Consider the following 25,450-nt stretch of genomic DNA (forward strand, 5'->3'; position numbering starts at 1 on the left):
TTTTTCCTCTTCAATTAAATACAGTTCCAAAAAATACATACTGACTTTCTAAAAATTTTCTATAATATTCAATATATGCTGCCAGCTTCAAACATGGGAATGGGAAGTCATATATGAAATTTATCAAGCTTGGTGTTGATCCTAGCACAAGTTTTGTAAGAGATTATTTGCATATTTATGTGTTATCAATATTTTAATGATTCTTTTACATTTATTTGTCTGAGCTTTCCCAGAACCCAGCAATCAGTTGATGCTATTGACTTGATCTATACATTGCTCTCAGAATCAGTTGAAATCCTGGCCCAAATTCTGTTCCTTTATGTTTGCATGAGAAGTACAAATCTGCAAGGAGTATATCCAGGTTCCAAAGATCTGCATGAGGATCACTTGCTGGCATCATTTCTTAACCAAACCCATAGCCCAAGTCAATCCAAACGATGATTAACTGAGGCAAAGTTTACACTCTTTATGAGTTTACACAGTTGTGCTGGCATAGCTACATCTGTTAGGACTGAGAAAAAATTCACCCTTGAATTGCCATAATGATGCTAGTTTGCCGGCAACCTTCCATCCCTCCTCCAATACACTCCCAATCTAGATATAACTGACGTAACAGAGGAGCCTTTTTGCCTAAGAAGCTTGTCTCATTGAACCAAAGTGCTTTAGCTGTATTTGTGAAAGGCCTTCACTAATGTAAACTGTGTCTCAGGTAGGCAGAGTTGGAAGTATAGCTAAACCAGAAGAGGCATAGAGCCAAACTTCTACTACGTAACCTTCAAATTGTACCGAGTTGCCCAGGTCTTCTTCTGCAGTTGTTGAAATCTGCCTGGGAAATACTCGTGTGACTTCACTGTTGTGCTCCCACAATGATAACAGTTCAAAAGAAGAGTTTTCTCAGGCATTGCCTAGAGTTTGTGGACATCCCAGACTTGAGGAGCTGAATCAATTAAAAGTTATAATTACTAAGTCTCTGCCAGGCACCTCCACCAGATATGAGTTGCCAAGCATTGCAGAGATCAGTGGAGGCACACAATTAAAGAAATGCTGTGCCATGGCTAATACAAAATTAGATGTTTCTGATTTATCTTTGGTGATGACCTCAGATTAATTTAAGAGACTGTAATGGCTCTTGCACATATTTAGAACTGATCTTATTAAAAATTATTAACAGAATTAAATTTTTGTTGCAGTGAAAAACTGGATTGGTCTCCATCTGTAAAACTGCTGAGGACAAGATGCAGCAAGTATAACAGGACTACTGACCTAGATTTTTAGAGGTGGTCAAATCTCATCATGTTTTGATTCATTTGGATGAGCGACTGTAGACTCCTTTGAAAACCTCCGCCATAGAATTTTAATGGATAATTATGTTATTGACAAAATTTTATAGGAATAGATTTGATCCTGAAAGAAACTCTCTGTGAATATAAAGCAGTATACAGATTTTTGGAGAGGCCAAACTTAGGAGAAATAATAATATTTCACAAATTGGCAGAGAATAAAGAAATAATAGTTTTCTTTGGTATTAAAGAAAGTAATAGATTTAAAGATTATAAATTAAGCTATAATCCCTCTTCTTACTATCAGTCATGTGAGACACTGAACAAAGAAAATCCATGTTGATTTTTATCTTGCAAGTATGATGAATTGCTATATTAAGACTAGTGAGTGTTTTGTAAAAGTTCTGTAAAAATGCATATACATAACTGGCATCACCATTGCCAGGGGCTGGAGCAAGGTTCTAAAAGCCACCAGAGGGATATAGACTGCTGTTGCTCTTCAGCCTCTGTGGGAATTAGCAAACTTGAAAATCTCAATTTAAAAATGGAAATGTTGACTTATTGAAAGACTACTGTTGAAAGCTTCAGAACAAATCATATGCATCAACCTTTCTGGTTACCTGTGTTAAATATGTTCTTTAAGTAGAAGCTTAATATTAAACATAATGGAATTGTTAGTGTCTGATGTTATCCAGGGAATCAAAGGCTTCAGAGCAGACTTGGAACAGCCCTGAGCATCTGATGTTTGAGAAAGTCAACAAAGATGTACTCTTTATGCAAAAAGGCTCCAACACAAGGCAGAAAAGAAAAATATCAGATATATCAGGCTGTCCCACTGTTTGCATTACATATGAAAAAGATTGTAAAGGGCAGCAACAGTAAAAAGTTTAATATTTTTATGAATATATGAAAGGAATAGAAGGCTGAAGTAACTTTCTGGGAAAGACCATGCTGAATAAATTGTTTTAATTCTGTGTATCAGCTACTATTGAAGTATTTTTTATACTACATCAGCATCTCCATATTTAAATTATATTTTTGCTTAATTCTTAAAGTAACGAACACAGACCTTTCAACTAACAGGCTTCTGCCTTTATTCTTCCCAAATTGGGAGGTGAAAAAAGTAGGTGAATTAGTTCTCTTGGTAACAATCATTCCTATCCTGCTCTGGTTACATGTCTAGAAAATAATTAACAGCTTTTCTCTAATGCTTCCTAAAGATGTTGAAACTATAGAACAAATATTGACCGAGAGGCAGCAAAACTTGCCTGGACAGGAGAAAACAATAATGGTTTATATAACTGAAAACAGTTTGCCAAAAACAGAATAGAAATTCTGGAAGCTCTGATTTTAAATTGATGTCAAAAGGGCCAGATGTGGTGTGTACATGCACTCGGGTATTTGCAGGCCACACTTGCGTCCTGCCACCTTTGCAGTACTACACAAAAGGACTATTTTGCCTTCCTGAAGATTTGCAGGACCTCCATTCCTGTTCATGGGAGCTGATCATGAGACGGTTTAGCCAGCCTTTGGGAAGCAAGAGGGAACCAGCCATGAGGACCTGAAGAGGTTCTGGCATGACCAGGCTTTCAGAAACATTAGCAGAAACTTGCAAGTATGATGTTTGCCGCTGTTTATCAGGAGAAGTAAGGAAAGGAATTTGGGGAGGAGGTGGAGGAAACAAGTCTGCACCTTGTAACTGGGTTGAGCACATTGGGTAAGAAGGACTTTGGACTGCAGTGTGTAAAATCCCAGAGGAGGTGGAGGCAGCTCACTCTCCCCCATGCAAAGATCGGGTGCCTCTCTTTTCCTTTGTTCTCCCCACACATGTGCACACCCCTTCCCCCAGGTGTGAGCTCTGCCCTTGGGTTAGGAAAACCAAAGAGAGGCATTTGCTTCTAGCCCCTGCTTGGCTACAGGTCAGGATCAAAGACCACCTAAACCCATAGGTGTTACGCAAGAGGCTGTTGTGAAAGGGCCCCAGCCTGCAGCATGCATCATCCCGCCTCCCTGCTCCCCCTCCAATGCTGGCTTTGTACCTCAGGGGGTTGCGAAAGCCCCAGGACTACATAAAGCATACCCTGTCTGGGTGCCCCGCCACTGCCATCAACACTCGGGCTCTCAAGACGCTACAGGTACCGGCACTGTCTGTAAGGGACCCTACTGTGGTGGGCTGGGGACAACCAGGTGCCTTGCCTGCGCATGCATCAGGGAAAGCTGCACGACTCCCTGGGGACCTCTGAGGGCAGTCTTCCTCCCTTCCCCACTTGTGTGACAGAGCCTGTTTCTGATGCTATTCTCTGTTTGCTGTTGCTGCAGGGACAGGATGGCCCACAGGGAGAGAGCTCTGCCCTGGCTGCTGCTGCTGGCACTGGCCTTGCTGGGCAGCAGCATGGCGGAGCGGGACTGCCGAATAAGCAGCTTCAAAGTCAAGGAGAACTTCGACAAGACCAGGGTAAATCTTCTTTCTCTCCTGGATCTGTGATAGCTCCTGTGATAGCCTAGCTCCTCTTCCCAGGCTACAAAATCTGGCATTCAGTAGCACCAGTGTGTTCACATTTTCACTGAAAGTTACAGACTGCGATACCGAGAAAGAGCAGAATTGGGTAATGTTGCCCACACCTCCACAGATGCTGGATGCTGATGCATCTGATAAAGGAATACTGCAGAAACTGAGGTTTAGCAGACTGGTCGCAACCTGTAGGGTCTAAACAAAAGTGTAGTGACTTGGTTGTTTCTATGAAAAATTAATACTCTGGTGTTTTCAGACATCATTGCAAGGAAAAAAACATTTATACATAGATCTGTCAAGATTTGCCAGTTGTAACCCTCTTCCCACCAAATTTTGTATTCTAAATACGAATAAGATACCAAAAAATGTCAGTTCTTTCACAAACCCTGGCTGTGCTAGGATGTATTGTTGGGTTTATGCTGTTGGAACAGCCAGATTTGTTTCTTAGGGACAATTTTGAGGCACGGTATCAAAGCTCTGCATGTCCTCCCCTCTGTCACCTCCCCTAGTTTGTAATGTCTATAAAGTTTTCCATACTTCTAGGTCTAACTGCAGCCTTTCTTATTTCCTTGCAGTACAGTGGCACCTGGTATGCCATGGCAAAAAAAGATCCTGAGGGACTGTTTCTGCAGGACAACGTGGTAGCCCAATTCACTGTAGATGAGAATGGACAAATGAGTGCCACTGCAAAGGGCAGAGTCAGACTCTTCAAGTAAGCTGTTTGCAATCTTCCTCTTGTTCCATTTCACTAAGCTTCTGCTTTACTTACTGGTGCTCTAAACCTACCTGCTATTCCTGGGCTAGTCACACAATCACACCGAATCTGTACTGTTAGGTTTGAAAGTGATGTTTTCTTTCTCTCTGGCTACAGTAACTGGGATGTCTGTGCTGACATGATTGGCTCTTTCACTGACACAGAGGATCCTGCCAAGTTCAAGATGAAGTACTGGGGTGTTGCCTCTTTTCTGCAGAAAGGAAGTGAGTACTTAGCTATAGAAGATGCAGAACTACTTGGGAGCTTAGTTATGTATGTCCGTGCTGGGGAAGAAAAAAAGTAGTGTTGAATTTCTTAAACACACTTAAAACACGTAATAACTGTCATACAGGAAAGCCTTAATGTGAACAAGGTAATCACTATTTTTTATATGGAACAGCTGGTTGGCTTTCTTTAAACATGCGAAGACCAGGCCTTTGTATATCTTTGTATTTCTTTTGCTTTTTACCCAGGTAACAACAGGTCACTGTTTGGAAAGAAATGAAATGCAGATGAAGCATTTTAAGTCTTGTTTTATTTCAGAACTCAGTTACCAGTTGCTTCTGTCCTCTCTGAAAAGCCTCACGTCAGACTTGGTCAAGCAGGGAAGAGGATTTTGCGATTGTTATTTTGCTTGGTCTCATCTCTGCAAATGCAGAGATTTATCTAAAAAACAAATATGATCCAGTATATAGATATTCATATTTTCCTGTCATCTGTCACACCCTATGCAAAATTAGTTTATTGAACCAAGCAGAGATTCAGACACTTGTAGCTCAAGTCATTTCCATGGATTGTTTCCAAGAGAAGCAGGTGGAATTTGGAAGTGATTTGAGCTCCATTCTCTCCAAAAACACAGTTACAAAGAATGCTTTGGATGCCAATTGCTCTTGAATTGTTGCCGAATCTCCTCACAGCATGCTGCTGAACCATGTTTTCATGGATACTTCAGATTGCTGGCTGACCCCAGACTCTACCTTTCTAAAAACCGTGGTCCCCACCGACAGGAGAGATGGGGAAGAGAACATACAGTGTTGCCTTCACCAGCGCAGACATAGTGCAAGGGAGAATCTTTTGCTCCAGGAAAGGAAGGTGCAGAGATGACACTTTTCATTGCAAACACCTGCGTTCACTTCTGTTAGCACAGGGTGTCTGTGTGACCAGGTATTTGTCAGATTACTTAGCTAAATAGTTAAGAATACTCTGAAATTGTAAGTGTTTTGAGAAGAGTGTTTATGACAGACCTTGTGGCATATTCGCTTTTAACGCACATGGCAACTGCATGATAATGTTTTTCCTTAAAAATACAGTTTAAGTAACACCCCTGGTAGGAAAATAGTTATGGTTCTGAGTAATTTGGAGCACGATTAGCATGACCAAGAGCACACTTAGCTTCTCTATTTATTTTTTAAACTATTTTCTGTCTGACTATTCCCCTTTTTTGGTTAACATAAGAAAACTTACTTTGTACTTCATGGTAGCTACTGTAATACACAGTTCTTTTTTGTGTTTGTTGCCACATTTTATAATGATATTCAGGCATGGATTTACAAGGCATTTATTAGCACTTCATGCTGCTCTTGTTCTGTGCCCATGTTAGAGGAGAAGTAGTAGTGCTAACCATTTCCTCTTCTCTCCATCACTGTCCCTGATAAATATGCTTATTTTTTCTTTTTAAAAAAACCCTCCCCCCAAAACATGGAATTAAATACTGGACACAGGAATAAACTAAGAGGTAATCTGTCATCATTTATACCAATCTTCATCGTATTATTTTCTTTACAGAGTTATGGCAGCAATCTCTTTAGATTTTATTTGTGTCTCTAACACCTTTGCTTCTTTGCTATGGTTTCTTTCAGATGATGATCACTGGGTGGTGGACACAGATTATGATACGTATGCTCTTCATTACTCCTGCCGCCAACTAAATGAAGACGGCACTTGTGCTGATAGCTATTCCTTTGTGTTCTCCCGGGACCCCAAGGGATTGCCTCCAGAGGCACAGAAAATTGTCAGACAAAGGCAGATAGATATCTGCTTGGACAGAAAATACAGAGTTATCCCTCATAATGGTAAGAACATTTTTTTCTGAAGAATTTTATTTCAGGGTTTAATGACTGAAGCACTGGGAGTCTCTTGCTCATTACGTAGCAAATGCATGAAGTCTTTTACTTAGTGGCTGTAATATTGTCTTTTGAAAACTGGAGCTTGTAGTATGTTATTTCCAACTTTTACTTCCCTTATCTGAAGGAGAGCTAAGGTGTATAGCTTTTTATGCAGCATATCACATCAGCTGAAACAATAATTAGAGGAAGTTGTAAAACAATTAAATCAATGTAGTATGAGTAAACATAGTAAGGATAAACTTCATAGTTGCTGTAAGGAGAAATTTTGTCTCTTTAATCAGAACCCTTTGCCTTTCTCAACAAAATAGTTGTTGAAGGGAATAGAATATTTTTTTCAAAAACGTCTTTGAAAAATTGTTCACAAAAGGGTTTTAAAGAAAATCAGAAATCTTGGAAAGGATACCTTATAGCAGACTCTTTCTCATAGGTCTTCATGCCAACCATTTCACAAAGGGTTGTGAAAAAGGCACATATCCCTCATATGGAAGTATGACCCTGTCTTGAGTCATATAGTCAGGCTGAGCTTGCAACACAGGGAAGGATACAGATTAGCTCACTTGTGCTCAAGTATATTAGAAAAGGCCAAATTGTAATTTATGCAACTTTAATCAATGATCTGGAAGAAGATGTAATATACTTACTGGTAAAGATTACACCCAGAGTGGGGAATACTAAAGAATGAAGAAGTCAGATCAGAATATTTAGAACAAATAAAATAGTAGTGTACTCATCCCCACCCCATCTTGCATTCTGGAAGACACAGTATCTACAGAAGATTTGACTGGTTAATCAGCTGAATGTGAACTCCCAACGTAATGCTGTGGCCAAAAGAGTTAATGCGATTCTTGGATGCATAAACCAAGGGTGCAAAAGATGAATTTACAGACTCATATGAGACTGTTGTACTTGGCATAGGTCTGCTTGCTATGTTGCGTTTGATGATAATGGTAACTGGAAAGGGTACCGACAATGAAGTAGAAGTTTCAAAGAGCAGAGAAAATTATTGAAAGTTTGTAAAATGTGTCCTCTAATGAGTGCTTCAAAGACCTTGATCTTTTCTCATCAGAAAGAGGTTAAAGGCTGACCTGAGCAAAGTCTGTGCTTGCCCACACAAGCAATGGGAATCGGATAATAAAGGACTTGCAAACATAGGAATAATAAATTAAAATGGATGGAACTTTAAACTGGATACATTCAGAGCAGAAATAAATAGCCATTTGTTTAACTCCAAAGGTCATTAACCTTTGGAACAGTTTACCAAGAGCTGTTGTATGTTCTTCATCACTGAAATCTGTAAATCAAGATTAAAGGCTTTTCTAAATGACATGTTAGAATAAACTGGGATTGACTGAGGGAACTCTTGCGTATTACAAAGAAAGTCAGAATAGATGAGCACAGTCAGCTCTTGTGGCTCTATTACCTGTTCATCTGGTCTATAAACAGAGAGTAATATATTGCCATGTTGTAAAGTAGGTATGCTGATAACAGGGTGCCTGAAAGATCTGCTAAGGTGGGTGGTGTTTAGAATACTGATTAGTGACCTGGAAAAAGTACCTGACAAGAACGAAACCAAAAATTTTGTCTTGAAGGAGAATTTGGAAACAACATAAGAGACAGTTGAGATTTAAGGCAGTCAAGACTAAGAGACAGCATAAATGCAAATGAAATTGGCTTTTGTGAATAATGTGTATGACTGCATAAAGGGTAGTATAGAAAAGAAACAATGTCATTATATAAATTGATGATACTTTGTTTTGAATGCTGCATACACTGCTCTTCAAATCAAGTACAGAAAGAATAAAAATTTCTGAAGATAACAAAATAATGAGATGATTAGGGAGGTTTTTGTATTAAATCTAAGATAAAGTATAGGTGTACAGCTGTTGTGCTGTGACTCTGAGAGGTGTGTGTTATGGTGGTTCCTTGCATTTCTGTCAAACCCAGAGAAAGTACTATCCCACTGTAAAACCAGGATATTGGCCTAGTCCAAGTACTGACTGGTCTGATTCAGCATGGTGGAATCTGTGTTTCTATTGTTTCTACACTATATGAGGCTTGCAACGTGATAAAAGTATTGTCAATCTTTGCAAGAAAGTATAAACCAAAAAGAAAAATTGAATATATTCATTTATTCATAATTTGTGATATAACTTTTTCAAATATCTCAGAACATCTATATAATAGAATGCTTGTATTTTTTCACAGAATATGGAACCGATAGTGTAATTTAAAATAAAAGCTCAGAATGTCTTTTGAAATTTCATCCTTAAATATTCTTTGACTTCCCAACCTTAATTTAAAAGTTGATCATGCTGCCTCTAGTTTGTTACAGAAATACCAAATCTATCAAGTTGTACCAAGTGCTGTATTCTTTGTCTGCTATCCTAATTTATATTCAGATGTTAGGTGTTGAGTGCGGTGTCTGATAAGACTATGTGAGTTCCATATTATTTGTAAATGAAAAATAATAGCCTGGGTCCTTAATGCTGTTTGCGTTTTATTGAGGATTATGCCAGAGTTTATGAGCCCAGCACCAAAGTATAAACGAAACTTAAAGCCAGCAATTTGCATTCTCCCTTTACTGTGATCAGGACCTGTAATTACCACAGTGTTAGTTGATTCTGAATTCTCCAGTATCATTAAGCCAAAGTTCCTGAAAAGCAAGTACATTTGGGAATGAGAGAATGATTGTGAGCTAAACTGAAAAAAACCCATTTATTGAAAGCTTTATATCAGAAACTCTTACAAAATTCACTTAATTCCTTATATGTGGGATTGGAAGCCTTGCTACTTTAAGTTTTAATTCTGCTATTAAGAGCTACAGAATTAGTAGCAAAAAAAGCCAATTGTCTGTACTGACCTGCATTCAGTTGTCATTGTACTAAAATTCTGACTGACATTAATAGATGCTGCAAGAATAGGCTCTAATTGTGCATACTCTGCCTATGTCTTGAAGCAAAATTTTTTCTCAAAGATTTTTCATTGGCTTTTTAAATTAATACTGTACTTAAATTTAAGTTCCAAAAAAACCCCTAAAAGATGTAGAAAACTTACCTTGATGGGAAAAAAAATCTAAAATATCTGTTCATTTTATACTGGCTCTTTAAGACAAAAGAGAAGCCTACGAAATTATGAGGTTTTTGGTTGTAACTTACATTGCGTTTCTGATGGTAGCTCCTTTCCAAATATGGATCAGGCTGTGACACACTTAGTCTCTCAGAGAATAGCTCAAGTTGCTTTAAGTTACGCAATGTGAGTGTGGATATCAGAGTGGGACTACTTGTAAATACAATACGACGTCATGTTAGTAGAGTTGAAAGCTGAATCTGCTGTTAGCATTTACTAGAAGTAAAAATTGTGACTTAAAGAGTGATATATTTCTACAGCTAATTTACTATAGCCATTAGAAGGTTTGGAGGTCAGGACATTCTTATTTTGTTGAAAGCCATTCTTAATAATTTTAAAAGGCATATAATTTGAAGCTTGTTAAAGTAAATAAATAACTCTTTTATCACTGATCTATCCAATACCTTGTTTGCCAAAGTATTAAAATGCTCAAGACAGGTATACCAGATTGGATTAATTCCTGTTTTGTTCTGAGTTGAAAATTCTTTGGAATTATAAACTGCAGAGCAAGGTACTGGCATTATCATTACAAGTGACACACTGCTAGACTCAAGAGCATTTTATAGACATTAGATATGTAAGCATTTTAAACTTGGTGAAAGTTTGTATGTTTTAATTTTGTCTAGTGTGGTTGAAAAACGAAATTTTGGGTTTTGTGTGTTTCAGGATTTTGCTCTTAAGGAGATCCAAAACTATGGAAAGAAACCATCTAACAGCACCATGGATGTAAAGTTAACACATTGATCGGGTGTTCTCTTGAAAACCTTTTAAATGGCTTCATTTAGATTTTGAGTATATTTATCTGAGCTGTATAGCTCACCTTGTCAATAAACTAATGAAACATTTTAATAAACTTGAATTACAGGGGATGCAAATTGTTTGTATGCGCATCTGTACATATGTAGACATTGGTTTTATTAGTAAACCATTATCTTAATGCAGTATTTTGAATTGGTGACAGATGACGATAATTAAGAACTTAATCTTTCTTTTTTTAGTGGTTTCAATTTCTGACTAAAAGAGTTTTCACTAAAAAAACCCAAAATATATGTATTTGCTTTCTAAAACTTTTAATTTCTTTTCAAATGTCATCTTGTTTCTAGGAAATACTGAAAATCGTTCCCAATAGCATTTTAGAAAGGAGGAAGGAATTTCAGTGATCCTATATATCACTGTTTAACTTTACTACATGATTACTGAAGACATAAAAAATATGCATTTTTTAAAAAAAACTATTTTATACACAACAAGTAAACATTTATATAATTATTTATTCTTTATTTATAAATTAACAGGCATTATGTCCATATTTTTAATTTGAGATGGAACAAAATTGGTCATTCACTTGTTGGTAATACTTGTTTATCATCTTGTTTCCGACACGAAATTGGTTAGTCTGCCCAAGCCTATGTTCAGGCAGTCAATAATCTAAATGTATAATCAAGTGCCTTTTTTAAATGGGATTGAAAAAAAGGAGCAGATAATTTCTGAGGATGCACATTTCCACTAGAAAGTGGATCTCTCTTACTCAGTAGACAAGTGAGTAAAAATGGATCAGGTGCCTTCTTGACATAGACTCACTATAACTTTATTAAAGTTAATGATGACATTTATGCCAACTGAAAATGTACCCTCATAGAAATTAGTTCGTCTAATAAGTACTTATTTCAACTATTTCACATTCACCAAGTTCACTGCCATATTCCTATTTATTTCAGTGTAAGTGGAGAATTCAATCCATTGGATTAAATTGTCCAAATCTCCAAATCTGAGGCAAGGCAGCGAAGTCAAAAGAATTTCACCTGCAGGAATTAAAAATACAGATTTAGCTTTTTTTTTCCTTCTCTGCCATATAATACTATAACATAGTGACCTATTCAACCTGGGATAGTGTAGACATTAACATGCAAAGTGTGGCACAGCTCAGACTTCAAATAATTATCTGGTAATGAAAGACAAATTTGGTTGTTCATGGTTACTTCTTCTTGCAGTGGTTTCTGTACCAGCCCCATGCCTTATAGGGTTCCCTGTACAACAGAGAAGAATTTCCTGACATTTACGTCTGAAATGGGCAACATTATACAAAATTGGATTGACAGCAGAATTGGCAAAAGTGAATAACACTATCCAGAAGAAAACTGAAGGCAAAATATTTAAATCTTGTTTGTAGTTCTGGACTAAAATTAAAAGAATAATTATGATAATTGGACTCCACATGATGAAGAAAGAGATCATCAACACAAAGAGGGCTCGGAATAGTTTGTAGTCTTGCTGGGAAACATGAATCTGATGATTTTCTGAGTAGGCTAAACCAGCATTTAAACTCCTTCTTGATGCTTTTGTAATCTGCAGTAAAGAGAAGAAAGTAAATACCACTGAAACCTACAAGAATTATTAACACATTTTTACAAGTGCAAAAGTAAATCTTGGCACATGATGTTTCTGTTTTGTAAAATGACTACAAAAAAGGCATTACAGAATTCCATTTTCACTTTTTGTCAATGATTCCATTTCGAACGTTGTCACTTCACTAGCATTTTTTTTCCTCTCAGCTGTGAACTCACCTCAATATTAGTCAAGCTGGTTGTTCTCCTCATGGCTCTTTACCAGCCATAAATACTTTTCAGCATAAAACTGAGCCTTAATTACTCATGAAATCCCATTAACTTCAAATTATGACCTCATTTGTTCTATCTAAATAAACCCATTGATTTTTTTCACAAATGTAAACTGGAACATAGTTAACAATCCTGTTGATGCGCAAGAAGGAACACAATCCAATTCTCTTACGGCCATGCTGGTATTATAAGGTAGGTATTAGAAGGAGCATGAATTTATTACAGTAACTAAATCATGATACGTTTTAAATTTGAATGGGTTTTTACATTGTTTTTTGTAAACTTTTAGTTTTTCAGTCAGTAATTGTAATTGCTTTCTATGAACTAGCCTGAAATCTTACCGATCCTTTTGTCACTATGAAAATCTGTGTCTTGTTAAAGTACTGTCTGATGTAAATAAACCAGACTATGGGTAGTCTGAGAATCTAGTATTCACAGGTGTGAATCATCTGTCATTAGGTAGAATATTGAATCCCAATGGCTTGCAGAAAAGTCTAAGTGTCATGCTCTACATCCCTGTCTTCACTGAAGTTGGCATAGCACAATAAGTCTGTTACATTCATATATCTCATGCAAATAAAATAAAATTGAAATATTTAGCAAACAAACATTTAGGCTAAATAATTGAGATGTCATTTTACCCCCTGCATGGGTAAAGAAGAGGTATTTTCAAAAGCCTGGTTCAATTTGGTGTCTAAGTAGGAAAGTCAAAAGGCGTAAGGCTCTTCCTGCCGCTTTTATGTGTGACATTTCCCTTTAGCAACAACTAAAGGAAGGATAACACTAATACTAGTAATAGTTTAATAGCTTCCTGGTTCAGGTAAGGATGAAAATGGTTATATATATATTGAGTAATTTGTCATTCTTCCTGCAGTTTTCTGAATTTTTCACAGAGATAGATGGCCTAGAATAAATATTCATTAAGAACCTAGACATCTACCAAAGATTTCAACAGAATGTAGGTGTATAAATCAAAACCCGTGATCCGAAAATGAGCTTCTCAGCAGCTGCTGAGCCTGAGAAGGGGATGGTCTCACTAGCTGCTTCCCTGATTTAAAAGGGGCAGAGAATTCTGATGTTTTGAACATGTAAAACTATTCCACCCTGATGATCTTCTGCTGTACCCATTTGGAATCCAGAAACTAGGCTAACTCCTCCAAACAATCCAATCCAAGAGTTGTTCTCAGAGAGCACCTAACCTGTCTTAGAAAGAATGAAGGTTTCATAAAATCCAAAGGACTAATACCCGCTTCTAATATAAAAGTGGGAAAACCAAGTTCTGTACCCTCCTCAGCCTCCACTGTTTAAAATGGCCACAGAATGTCCTCATCAGATACCTTCCTATCTGTCCCATAGAAGTACCCTCCATCTTTCCTGCTGGAGCTGCACAGCCTAGAACTAAGAATGCCAGAATTGCCAGGACTGCCATAAATAAGACAAAATTGCATCTTAAAGAAATGCTCAACTGAAATGGGGTGGCAGTGATATATTTTGGATCCCTTTTTGGTCTGCCTAGTATAAGGAATCTACATACTTACAGTGGGCATCTGGACCACACTCTGAGAATCAGGAACTTAGAAGTCGTGTATATACAAGCATGTAACTTCCAGATCATCAACATCTTTACTAGTTCTAGCCTCTTATCTAAGTCTTGCCTGAGAGGGGGAACAATGCAAAAACAAATAACTTAATTGTAAATCATGGCTTCTAATCTGTCATTTTTGTCAGGGTTCTGGGAAGCGCTATGTAAAAATAATACTCAGTTTCAGATTAAATTGTAAAGTATACATTTGTAAAGCATATTTGTTAAAAAATTTGAGGTCTTACATCTGTAGTGAATCATCATCATCATAGATGCTGTGTTATTTGAATACGTGAATGCTTTGAACTGCTTCCAGTAACACTGAGCATTGTGCTCAGCGTGCACTGGCATCACCGAGCATTCTCACGAAGTGAGAGTGAATCTGCTCTTGGGAATGACTCAGGGATTAAGACATTCTCCAGCTGAGTTCTGGTTGCTTCCTGGAGAGCTGTGTGAGAGAGAAGATTCAATTGTAACAGATGGGATCCTGCTATGGGCCTCGTTCCTTTTTCAGTTCAGGAGAAATGGTAATGCACTTATTTGGGCTTCTAGCTCCCTATGTGCCATTGTGTTTTCTAAATTTACCTGTTGTAATCTGGAGTCTGCAAGGACAAGAGGAACACCACTCCTGTCCTGGTCTCTGACCAAGGATTGTGGCATTCCTTGGCCTGCAGTTTTCTGCAGTTCTTTCAAAGGGCTCAGACTCCGCACTCAGTTGCTGTATGTTCTTTGCCTACAGCAAATATGACGTTGCAAAAGGCAAGTGCTCTACTTCACTAGAAGAGGTTTACCTAATGCATTTACCTCAGGGTTGTAATGAGCTTGTAGAGTGTATAGAAGCTAAGAGCTGATGATTTTGACTACAAGTTTAAGCCTGATCAATAGGCAAGTACATGTGGAGCCCATATTGTAGGTCCTGGGTTCATGGAAACATCCACATGCAGCTTTGGTGCATGTACCACAGACAGCCCTTTGGTGCTCAGCATTTCATCAGTTAATTCCCTGCTCAATAATCGGTATATTTTGAAGTTCCTTTCTGTATTGGGTTTGTGTGGCAAGGTTTTGGTAGTGAGGGGGCTACAGGGGTGGCTTCTGTGAGAAGCTGCTAGAAGCTTCCCCTATATCCGATAGAGCCAATGCCAGCCGGCTCCAAGACAGACCCGCCGCTGGCCAAGGCCGAGCCCATCAGCGGCAGTGGTAGCACCTCTGGGATAACATGTTTAAGAAGGGGGGAAAAAACAACTGTGCAACAGCAGCCAGAGAAGAGAGGAGTAAGGATATGTGAGAGAAACAACTCTGCAGACACCAAGGTCAGTGAAGAAGGGGGAGGAGATGCTCCAGGTGCCGGAGCAGAGATTCCCCTGCAGCCCGTGGTGAAGACCACGGTGAGGCAGGCTGTGCCCCTGCAGCCCGTGGAGGTCCACGGTGGAGCAGATATCCACCTGCAGCCCGTGGAGGAGCCCACCCTGGAGCAGGTGGATGCCCCCGAAGGAGGCTGTGACCCCATGGGAAGCCCGCACTGGAGCAGGCTCCTGGCAGGACCTGTGGACCCGTGGAGAGAGAAGCCCACGCTGGAGCATGTTTGCTGGCAGGACTTATGACCCCACGGGAGACACACACTGGAGCAGTCTGTTCCTGAAGGACTGCACCCTGTGGAAAGGACCCACGCTGGAGCAGTTTGTGAAGAACTGTAGCCCGTGGGAAGGACCCATGTTGGAGAAGTTTGTGGAGAACTGTCTCCCATGGGACGTACCCCACGCTGGAGCAGGGGAAGAGTGTGAGGAGGAAGGAGCAGCAGAAACAACATGTGATGAACTGACCACAACGCCCATTCCCTGTCCCCCTGCGCCACTGTGGGGGAGGAGGTAGAGAAAATCGGGAGTGAAGTTGAGCCCAGGAAGAAGGGAAGGGTGGGGGGAAGCTGTTTCTAAGATTTGGGTTTATTTCTCATTATCCTACTCTGACTTTGATTGGTAATAAATTAAACTAATTTCCCCAAGTCGAGTCTGTTTTGCCCCTGACGGTAATTGGTGAGGGATCTCCCTGTCCTTATCTTGACCCACGAGCCTTTCGTTATATTTTCTCTCCCCTGTCCAGCTGAAGAAGGGGAGTGATAGAGCGGCTTTGATGGGCACCTGGCATCCAGCCAGGGTCAACCCACCACACTTTCCAAAATCTGTAAGTTTCCTTATATATAGTATGATAATTAATTATTTAATTATTTGATTGCCTAATCCATGAATCAAGAATCTTTTGGGGGCAGTTGCTAAAAACTAGGCATTGCAGCGCCTAGTTTGAAGATTTCTAGCTCTTTCTTATTCTGTTTTTAGAAGAGGAAGAGGTATGAAATCAGATGTTTTAAAAGGAATTTGGGTAACTAATACCATGCTTGCTAGAACATAGATTAAAACTCTGTGGTGCCTGGTGTCTTGGCCTGTATTTCAGCAGTTAAACAACATCCAATTAGAAAGAAAATGGAATCAGAGTATTTAATCTACAGGTTTTGTTTTCAAAGTTTGAAATTGTAGGGGAATAAGTGTAATCTAATGAGATTTGTGTACTAAAACACGCAGAAAATCAGTAGATCTAAAAGGGGATGGATTTTCTTCTAGTCCTGCCTTTCTTTGCTTTCTTACAAATCCCTTGTGACTCTGGAGTTTAGGCTCAAGGAAAGCAAAATCTAGTTTTTAGTAATTTCAAATGCTTGACTCAGCATTTAGGAGACTGACGGTCTTTAAATTTGAACAGCACATAAATGGAGAAGTGTATTAAATACTATATATAAATGAAGACAAACTTTGTGTTGGGCTTCCGGTAATGTGCTGTTCAAGCATGTTCTTAGTTGAAATTTATAGGCTGTTATGTACAGGTTGAAGTGCTTCATTTTATATCACATACTTAACCATTCACTGAGCAAATGATGTCTATTCCCTTTAGGTCTATTTGTATTCAGTGACAACATGTTGATGCCTAGTGAGTTACTGTTTACTTCACTTTGTTCTACAACAAAATTTAAAGGAAAAACATACCTGTAAGATTTTGGAATAACTGATGACAATGACTAATCCTGGTATTAGGAAGAAAACAATGGCAAAGGTCACATCCCAAACTATTTCTCCTGCAATGCTGGGCCAAACCAAGGTGCAAATCTGAATCTCCTGTTTACAAAGAGTAAAGAAGAAAATTAACATTGTACAGTTATCTTTAGTACAAACTTGTCCTTATCTCCCTCTGTGCTTACAGAGAAAATGGCTGTAGACTAAACCGAGTCCGTGAAAACTTTCTACTCAGAGTGGTCAATTAATGTATTACTTCGTGGTTTTAAAAGCCCATACAATTACAAATAGATGTGTTGTCCACAATCTAAATATTGCCATAAATTTAATATCAAATGCTAATGGCAACTTTAAAATTGAAACTTACAAGCCTTGAACTTAATCATGTATTTGAGTGTCACGTTGGGTGTACTTTTGTATGCATTTCAAATTGCTAGGCAGAAAAATCTGTGCATGGTCACGTCGTACGGAGGCTTCCGCATGTCCTGGGCAGCTGTCCCAGGATGCTGATCCCTCGGGAAGGGGGAAGTGTGCTGAAAAGGGGGTTTCCAAGCCGCACTGGGGAACGCAAAAAAATTCCAGCCGATGCGCATTTCATCTCCAACGGGAGGGCCCGCCGGGAGAGCGGGACGGGAGGGGACGGCGGCGCTGCCGACGGCGACAGCGGGCGCGGGTCTCCCGGGCTGCCCTGCCGGGGGGAGCTCCGGCCGCTCCTCCGGGCGCAACCCCGGCACCTGCCCGGAGCACAGCCCGCTCCCCAGCAGCAGTCTCCCCTCCGTGGCAGAGGCGGACGGGGCTCCCTCGCCGCCCGGCCCCGCGCCCGCCTCCCCACCTGACTCCTGCCGCCTCCCGGCGCCCGCTCTCCCCCGGCGCTCACCGCCCCGGCCCGGCGCCAGCCGCCCAGCGCCCTGCTCCCTCACCTCGCCGGCGGCGGCGGGCAGCCGCACCACGGTGAAGAAGCAGCAGAGCGGGAGGGTGGCGAGGGCGGCGAAGACCCAGATGAGGAGGAGGGTGGCGGCCAGCGCCTTGCGGCGGCGGAAGGCAGCACGGCGCAGCCGGGCGATGCTGACGACGCGCTCCAGGCTGACGGCCGAGAGGGAGAGGATGACGACGGTGCCGCTGAGGCTCACCGTGTAGAAGAGCATGTGGCAGACGACGTCGCCCAGCACCCAGGACTCGGTCCAGCGCACAACAGCGATGAAGGGGATGGCGGTGATGAAGAGCAGGTCGGCGCAGAAGAGGTTGAGGACGAGGCAGTTGGCGGTGCACAGCTGGTGCCGCCGCCGCCGCATCAGCAGGCAGATGCCCCAGACGTTTCCCGCCAAGGCCAGCAGGAAGATGGAGGCCAGGGCAGACGACTCACCGACACGCAGGGCCATCACGTTGCGGCCCCTGAAGTCTGAGAAGAAGGGGAAGTAGGTCCTGTTCCCCCCTGGCACACCCCCGGGCCCCGGCATGAGGGCGGCCAGCGGGCATGAGAGACCCACCGCAGGTGGCGGCACCAGCCCTAGGGGAAGGGCTGCGCTCCCAACCGCCAGGGTGGCACTCCGGGTGCCCTCCCAGCACGGAGTGGGGGGCTGGCCGCCATCCCCCTCCCTCTTCTTCCTCTTGTCCCTGCCGTCGAGCGCTTGGCTGTGCCAGCCGGGCCGTTTATGGCCCTCACGCCGGAGTGGAACAAGGAAGTGGGAGGGTAAACACGGCGCAGCTCACACAAAGGCGAGGCCGCCGTGCGTGGGGAGGCAGCGAGGGGCCGGGGGCGAGCAGGGCCGCCTGACGCCTCCCTGGGGAGGGCGTGGGTCAGCGCTCTGGCACCTCCATGCTGAGGGTTCCAGGCCTGGCCACCTTCTCCAGGGCTGGGCCTGGTCTGACCTGCTCTACAGGCAGGCCCCCAGGGCACCAGTGACCTGGGGAGGCCGCCCAGGCTGCTCCCCACTGCTGGGGGTGTATGCGTGGCTTAAAACGGAGGGGTGGCTGTCAGACCGCTCCGAGAGCTCTTCTTGAGAGCCTGGGATAACCAGCACTGCTCTAAGGTAAAAAAAGATGAATTTACCTGTCACCTTGTGTCTTGACAGTGGTGTTTGGAAACAGCAGTCCTGTGCATTGCTTGTGCTAACTGTGGTCTGGTGTGGAGAGGAAGTGTCACTGTCTTGATTTTTGGGATCTGTTTACTAAGTTGATCCAGAGACTTACCTGCCTGTGTTATGAGTTCTTGCTGAAGAAGTCTGGTAAATTAAGACATACCTAGAAAATACCATCTTTTCTCTGGCCTTCAATTCCTGAAAGCAGTTGCTCAAATTGTAAATGAAAGTAGGCCTTTCTGCTTATGCTCTTCATACCAGATGATTTAGAAATGGACTGGGAGTGAAGCGCATAAATCGTCACGAACGAGCAGATAATGTCTCATAAAAGAAGATAAAATGTTTTCATAAAGTATGTAAACAATTGTATGACTTTAGATGGCTCTGGATGAATTTGGTTGACTTCAGTGCCAGCATAGGTGCTTAAGGGTGCAGTTACAGGCTTGGCCGTATGGAATTACACCTTTTGATTAGGTGAGAGTTAGTCCAAACCAGTGTGCCAATGGGACCGGGTGACTGGGCAGTGCTTCCGTGTTACCCTGGGTGTGACCCTGCTGTCAAACGCTTACGCAATGGCATTAGTGGGGATTCCAGAAACTCAGTCCTTCTAAGGGACGATCTCCTAATGAGGAATGACAAGAGTGAGATCTTTCCTGGACCACTTCCCACATCTTTGCCAGTGCAGAATTTACATTAATTTTAATTAGCATGTTTTCTCTTGACCTACAAGTGGTTCTAACTATGTATGCTGTCTTATCAAACTGGGAGTTTGCAGGGCAGCTTAAACAGGTGGATGAGATGCTCCTACTAATTCCTGCTGATTTCTTTGACTGTATGAAATGTGGGCAGATTTGCTGTTAAGTGGGTGGCTGCTGTGAACTATGAACTCAGTAACAAAACTCGCAAAGGTGATTTTTTTGGCAGGCAGCAACACAAGTGACTGGCAAATGTCTCGAAACACATTTTATTCTACATCATTTGCTGGGAGAAAAAACTCTGTGCCCATATTGCAAAAGTTTCAGCAAATTTAATAGGACTACTGAGGATGATTATTCATATTTGTGATCAAAGCTTGACATATCTAGCCAGAATTTATGTTGGCTTTGCTATGGACTGATTCTGTAAAATGCTTAGCAAATCTTTAAGTATAGCAAATGTCTTCCAGTTGCCGCAACCTCACAGGTCTGGGACTTCATACAAGCTGACAAACTAGCCCCAAAGTTCTGGGCAGCTGGCAGTAGCGGTGATGTGGTCAGCTCTGAATAGAGGCTGAGATTTGGGAGCGAGCCATCATTAGAAGCCTGCTTGTACCTGTGTGAAAACTTGGAAGGCATTAACAGGACAGGTGGGGTGCAGCTGGAAACGGTAGCACGGATAAATGCAAACTGTGTTATGAATTAAATCTTTAGACCCTTTGGCATTAGTGGAAAATAGAAACTGGTCCTGTCAATTCAGGATAAAGTAAATGCATCTGAAACAGAATGGGGGAAGGAAAATAGGGAGAGAAACACCCAAAGCAGCATTATTGAAGAAATGTAGATATTTTCAGTCAGGGAGGAAAGGAATGCCATAGAGGAGCAGAAGGTTTGAAAATGAGACGTGTGGAAGTGTCTGGATAGACCCTTGATCTTCTTTAGAAAGGGTCACCTTTAGCTTTGGTCCTTACGTGTGAATGGAAACCTTACTTACTTGGCATAAGTCTGTTGTTTGCTGAGGAGAACCAAAACAAAATGCTGCTTTTAATATGCTGTTAGTGAGTGAGCTTCACACTGACCTCTGTACAAAATCCTGTGCCTGGGGACAGCAGAGGTGTGAAGAGACATGCATGTTTCCATGGGGTTTAATCAAATTAATGAGAGCTCCTTGCAGGAACAAAAACAGTCTGATTGCTCATGGGTCTAATGGATCCATTATCTAAAAAAATAGTTTTCTTTTCCCTCCCATGAAGTACAAAAGCTGTATTTGCTGTTGGGTAGCTACAATCATAGCAACCATCACAACGTGAAATCTGAGGAAGGGAGGAATCATAATCTCGATGGAGCTACGCTGGCATTACTGTAATAAGTGGATGCTGTGTGCAGTATATGCTCTACAGGTGCTTATGACAAGGAAGTGATTAACAGAATGCTTGGAAACCTATTATGATTGCTTAACCTATATCGTTTCTTTAACCCGTGTGCTCTTTTATGCTCAGAAGTGGTGAAACATGGAGTCAACTAAGATTTCATCATCCTAGATTCAATGAAAGTTGTGGGGACCTCTGTGGAGCTGGTTAGCTAGCCTAGCGGGGAAAAATCTTGAGGATTTTTTGTGGGGTTTTTTCGTCCTGAATGAAAGCCTGAGGTTTTGCCTTCTCTATGGCAGATAAGGGCTGTGTGACCTGATACTGTAAGTCAAGCTCTGTTTTTCAGATTGTTCTGCTGACAAATTGTCATGACAGATGGGGATAGTTCAGCTTACTTATTTCTTGAGCATAAAAAATATTCCCAGAGGGAGGAACCTCTTGGGCTAGGTGATTCTGGGAGATAGGTTTCTTGCTCCATTTGGACATGACCTAATAAAGGTTTTTGCCTTATTTATGCATCCTCTTGCATGTAGATTGGTGTTTAAGTCTTTGGGTCTATTTCCATGCACCTGTATCACAATGAGTAAATAGTACTGACTTCTGTAACAGATGTATTGCATATTTAATGTTTGCTAAGTGATTTAAATTCATTGCATTAGACATGTTGACTCTTTGTCTTCACAAAAGAGGTTCCAAGATTGTAGGTGACTCAAGGTGTGTCTATATAATAAAGGGTTTAGCATAAGTTGCAAACAAGGTTAGCTTTCTATTTTAATTTTGCTTTTACATGCCATACTGCAGCTGTTCTGCTTCTCGACGCTATTAATTCTGTACTTAGAAGAAGTTATGCCATTGTAAGGTTTGTTTCAAATACAAATCTGGTTTGATTTGTTTTGCTTTTTAGGAAGTTTTCTAACTGGTCACCCATTGTGTACTTTCATATCAGTGAGCTGAAGCATTTGCACCAATGTCCAAAGGACAATTTTAAACTTGTAGTGCTAATATAAATGCATATGTTTGTCTTCATATAGTAGCAAGCTCACCCACTTCAGTGTCCGCTGAAAATACCAGATGTTTCTATAGATCTCTCTGATCGTGTCAAGAACTAGTCCCTGTTTCTTCTGGGGAGTGAGCAAGTCACTGTTTCTTCTGGGGAGTCTCATTTTCCTGTGGTCAGTATCCATCAGAAGCCACCATGCTTCCTGGGATATGTGCCAGTGGCGTCGTAGTTTCAGGCTGTAGCAGCAGCATTACTGATGAATGATTCAGTCAAAAGCAGAGCTGTTGATAGTGCTTTCTGGTAAGAGCTGGATCATTTTTTTGTCATCAAGACCACCAGAAATTTTGCCAACAGCAACACTGAACAATTTCCTCATGACTTGCAGTAAAGGAGGGATTTCTCTCTGAACCAAGTGCAAATATAAGTACATAATCCATGTAACATAGAATTCCCCTGGAAGATCATGATTTCTGTTATGCTGCATGCTAACCAAGCTTCACCAGGGTGACTCAGCTCCGGCTAGATTGTTCTAACAAAATGAAGTTGTTTCTTAACAGTTTTAGATACTGTATTACACTTATACATCTAGCCCATGAATTTAGGGAGTTTATCAGTGAATACAGGGTATCAGAATGGTTCATTTGGACATTGCAGGATCTGGTAGAACACTCACCAAGGAACTGAGACCCTGAGTGAGATTTACGGGGAGAATTATAGTCTGATATTTAAGTGCCACTGGACCTTTGCTAACTTTTAGGTGCGCATGAAGTTACTTACTTACATTCCTGCTGATGAGCTTTGATGCAGAGCCATCAAAGTAAATACTGTGGTGTGCCTCTGAAGGATTTACAAACAAAACTTGTCACCAACCTCTCTTGCTCATGAGACGTACTCAAACATTCCCTGAACACATTGGTCTGCTGGGTTGCACTCCGGGCAAATATCACAGATGTCATCATTTTCCTTCACATTCAAGAACCCAGTGATTAGAGAATGCTCTTATTTATGAGGTTTAAGGAGAATCGTCTTGCTTGCTTTCCCTTATGTCTCATTTTAGAAGAGTAACTTGTTGGGAGCGACAGGGGTTCTTCAGGTCAGAACCAGGATAAAAGCTTTACTTTTAAAAGTCAGGTATTTCTGAAATTAGGTTTACAGAGGGCCTGTCTGCTACAAAGAAAATCTGTCTGTTTTGGAAGGCAAGGCTTGTGCTTAGCTAGCATTAACCTAAGGCTGGAGAAACAGAAAAAATCATTCTTACAACATCAATGAAAGTACAGATAATACTTTAAATTTTGCTGTAAACCCTTCTGAATTCCCAAGTGTAATGCTAAATCATGTTATTTCCCACACTGTTCATGTTTTTCATTATCAGTGGCTGTTTGGGGTCTGGTTGCATTATAATTTAATATGAGAAGATTAAAGAGATGTGATTTAGAGCTTCTCATAAACCATGTCCAGAAAGCGTGGATGTCTAAATTAGGCTGTATAGTTTTCTGTCTAGTTGAATGAGATAATACTGACCAGATCACACTTGTTACGTTGATATAGCTTGCACTTTTGTTGATGCAGTGTGCTTATTCACCAGTTTTGAGTTGATCGGGGAAATTAAACCTGGTTGTGTTTCTGGCAGGAAGCCAGCTAGATATCACTATGATAAGGTCCCAGGCTTGCTTCTTACAGGATATTGTAAGGCACCATATCTTGCTCTCTTTTTTTGAAACTATTAATTCAGTATGAAATACTTAAACTTTTGGTTGGTCAAAGAGACGGCAAAATGAGTATATATCCCTAACTAATGGTGGGGAGCTCTGGTCCAGGTCTGAAGGCGGACTGGGTGTAAGGGGAGGTCTCACTTCACAGATATGTGTCCTGTTTGAAGTTAGCTTTTTTTGCAAGAAGACTCATTTGTCGTAGGCAGCCAAAGCTAGAAGAGAATTTACATCTGTGAATGCTCAACAGCACCTCCTTTCTGCACATGTAGCATTCCTTGAGGAGTGATGTTTCTCACTGGCTGGCTTACGTAGCTCCCACTCAATACGCTGGCGTCCTGAATCCTGTTCCTGGGCACCCTATGGAGGGGAGCCCAAACTCCCCAAATGCCAAAGAATTGGACACCATGGTGCTGTTCGTTAAAACAATGTGGGAATGAGGCACTTCCCAACACTAGGGAATTAAGCGACATCAAGTTGCACTTGTGTCGTTTATCTTGTTGAGATGCATGAGTGCAAATACTGATTCTAAATGACTTTGTCTGCTCAGACTAGAAGTTTATACAGACATAGGAATGCCAATAATTTTCCAGTTGAGAAACAAAGTGAAGTTAAATTGTTGTATTGATTTCTGGTGTGGTAGCTACCAATATTGAATGGAGTGAAATAACATGAAGTCAGTGCAGAACAACCATTGTGTTACTTGCCATTTTTTAATTTAAATCTTATGGTGTGTTGTTTGCAGGTCTATATGTGCCATTAAAAATAGGGCTTCAGGGGACTGTGAGAAATCATCTGGCTGATGTCCCTGACCCAAGGCAGACTCACCTGTCAGGAATGGTTTAGATAGTTATATAAGTGTCCCTGTAAATCTCCAGTGGTGGAGATTTTGCAGCCTCCTTAAGCAATGTGTTTCACTGCTCATCTATTCCAACCACCAGAAAGATTTTCCTTATGTCAGAATTTCTCCAGTTGCAATTTTGAGCTTGTTACTCTTCTCACTGAGCATAGAAAGACTTTTCTTTCCTCTGTATGAAATTTCATCATTTTTCTTCATGGTCTTTTCTAGACTGCATAACCGTGATTCTTTCATGAATTTGATCAGAAACCTGAAAGACTTCTACTAAAGAATTCACATTAGTCTAAATTGTTCTTGAAGTACAATACTCAAAATTGGATACAGTATTCCAGCTAGAATTCTCATCTGTATTGACTAGAAATGAAACCTTGTGTGTAAAACATGTAAGAGTCTATGTACTCATCACGTTGTAAAACTTGCAAAATCATGCAGGTGGGATATTGAGTCATGTTCAAGTTTTTGTTTACTGTAATCCTAAGAAGCTTTCTGGAGGAGCTGATACACTGTCATACTATTTATTTTGGGGTTTGGTAGTTGATTATTCCTACATGTAATACTTCATCCTATTTATTTATTTCACATCATTGGTGTTGATAAATTGAAAATTCTTGCTGTCCTCTAAAGAGCTCTCAGTTCCTACCTTGGAGTGTCTCAGATTTTATGTGTACTTTTGTAGCATCTGCAT

At 41.0% G+C, this 25,450-nt stretch overlaps 2 protein-coding genes across 3 annotated transcripts; one reads left to right on the plus strand and one right to left on the minus strand.

Moving 5' to 3' along the window:
* The first annotated feature begins 3,402 nt into the window (after positions 1-3,402).
* On the plus strand, positions 3,403-10,649 carry RBP4 (retinol binding protein 4). 2 transcript variants are annotated; one of them, XM_059821345.1, is made up of 6 exons: positions 3,403-3,415; positions 3,600-3,735; positions 4,368-4,504; positions 4,664-4,770; positions 6,406-6,618; positions 10,465-10,649. In XM_059821345.1, the coding sequence occupies exons 2-6, from the start codon at positions 3,607-3,609 to the stop codon at positions 10,476-10,478; spliced, it is 600 nt and encodes a 199-aa protein (XP_059677328.1). In that variant the 5' UTR covers positions 3,403-3,415; positions 3,600-3,606; the 3' UTR covers positions 10,479-10,649. The 2 variants fall into 2 exon arrangements, with proteins under 2 accessions (XP_059677328.1, XP_009818464.2); XM_009820162.2 differs by lacking the exon at positions 3,403-3,415 and having other exon boundaries at positions 3,571-3,735.
* Positions 10,650-11,736: 1,087 nt separating this feature from the next.
* FFAR4 (free fatty acid receptor 4) lies at positions 11,737-18,511 on the minus strand. Its single transcript, XM_059821335.1, has 3 exons — positions 17,975-18,511; positions 17,028-17,156; positions 11,737-12,144 (listed from the first exon to the last, which is right to left on the minus strand). Exons 1-3 carry the CDS (start codon positions 18,509-18,511, stop codon positions 11,737-11,739), a joined length of 1,074 nt encoding a protein of 357 aa, XP_059677318.1.
* Positions 18,512-25,450: the final 6,939 nt, after the last annotated feature.

Source organism: Gavia stellata, chromosome 9 (assembly GCF_030936135.1).
Source record: "Gavia stellata isolate bGavSte3 chromosome 9, bGavSte3.hap2, whole genome shotgun sequence".
In the NCBI taxonomy this organism is placed as follows: Eukaryota; Metazoa; Chordata; class Aves; order Gaviiformes; family Gaviidae; genus Gavia; species Gavia stellata.

Excerpts from the sequence above, each read along its gene's own strand:
- RBP4 (XM_009820162.2), top strand. The coding sequence starts at position 3,571 with ATGCTATTCTCTGTTTGCTGTTGCTGCAGGGACAGGATGGCCCACAGG. Across the intron at positions 3,736-4,367 it reads AGAACTTCGACAAGACCAGG|TACAGTGGCACCTGGTATGC; the intron begins GTAAATCTTCTT and ends ATTTCCTTGCAG. Across the intron at positions 4,771-6,405 it reads CTCTTTTCTGCAGAAAGGAA|ATGATGATCACTGGGTGGTG; the intron begins GTGAGTACTTAG and ends GGTTTCTTTCAG.
- FFAR4 (XM_059821335.1), bottom strand. The coding sequence starts at position 18,511 with ATGCCGGGGCCCGGGGGTGTGCCAGGGGGGAACAGGACCTACTTCCCC. Across the intron at positions 17,157-17,974 it reads TGCCCGCCGCCGCCGGCGAG|GAGATTCAGATTTGCACCTT; the intron begins GTGAGGGAGCAG and ends CTTTGTAAACAG. Across the intron at positions 12,145-17,027 it reads GTTATTCCAAAATCTTACAG|ATTACAAAAGCATCAAGAAG; the intron begins GTATGTTTTTCC and ends TCTTTACTGCAG.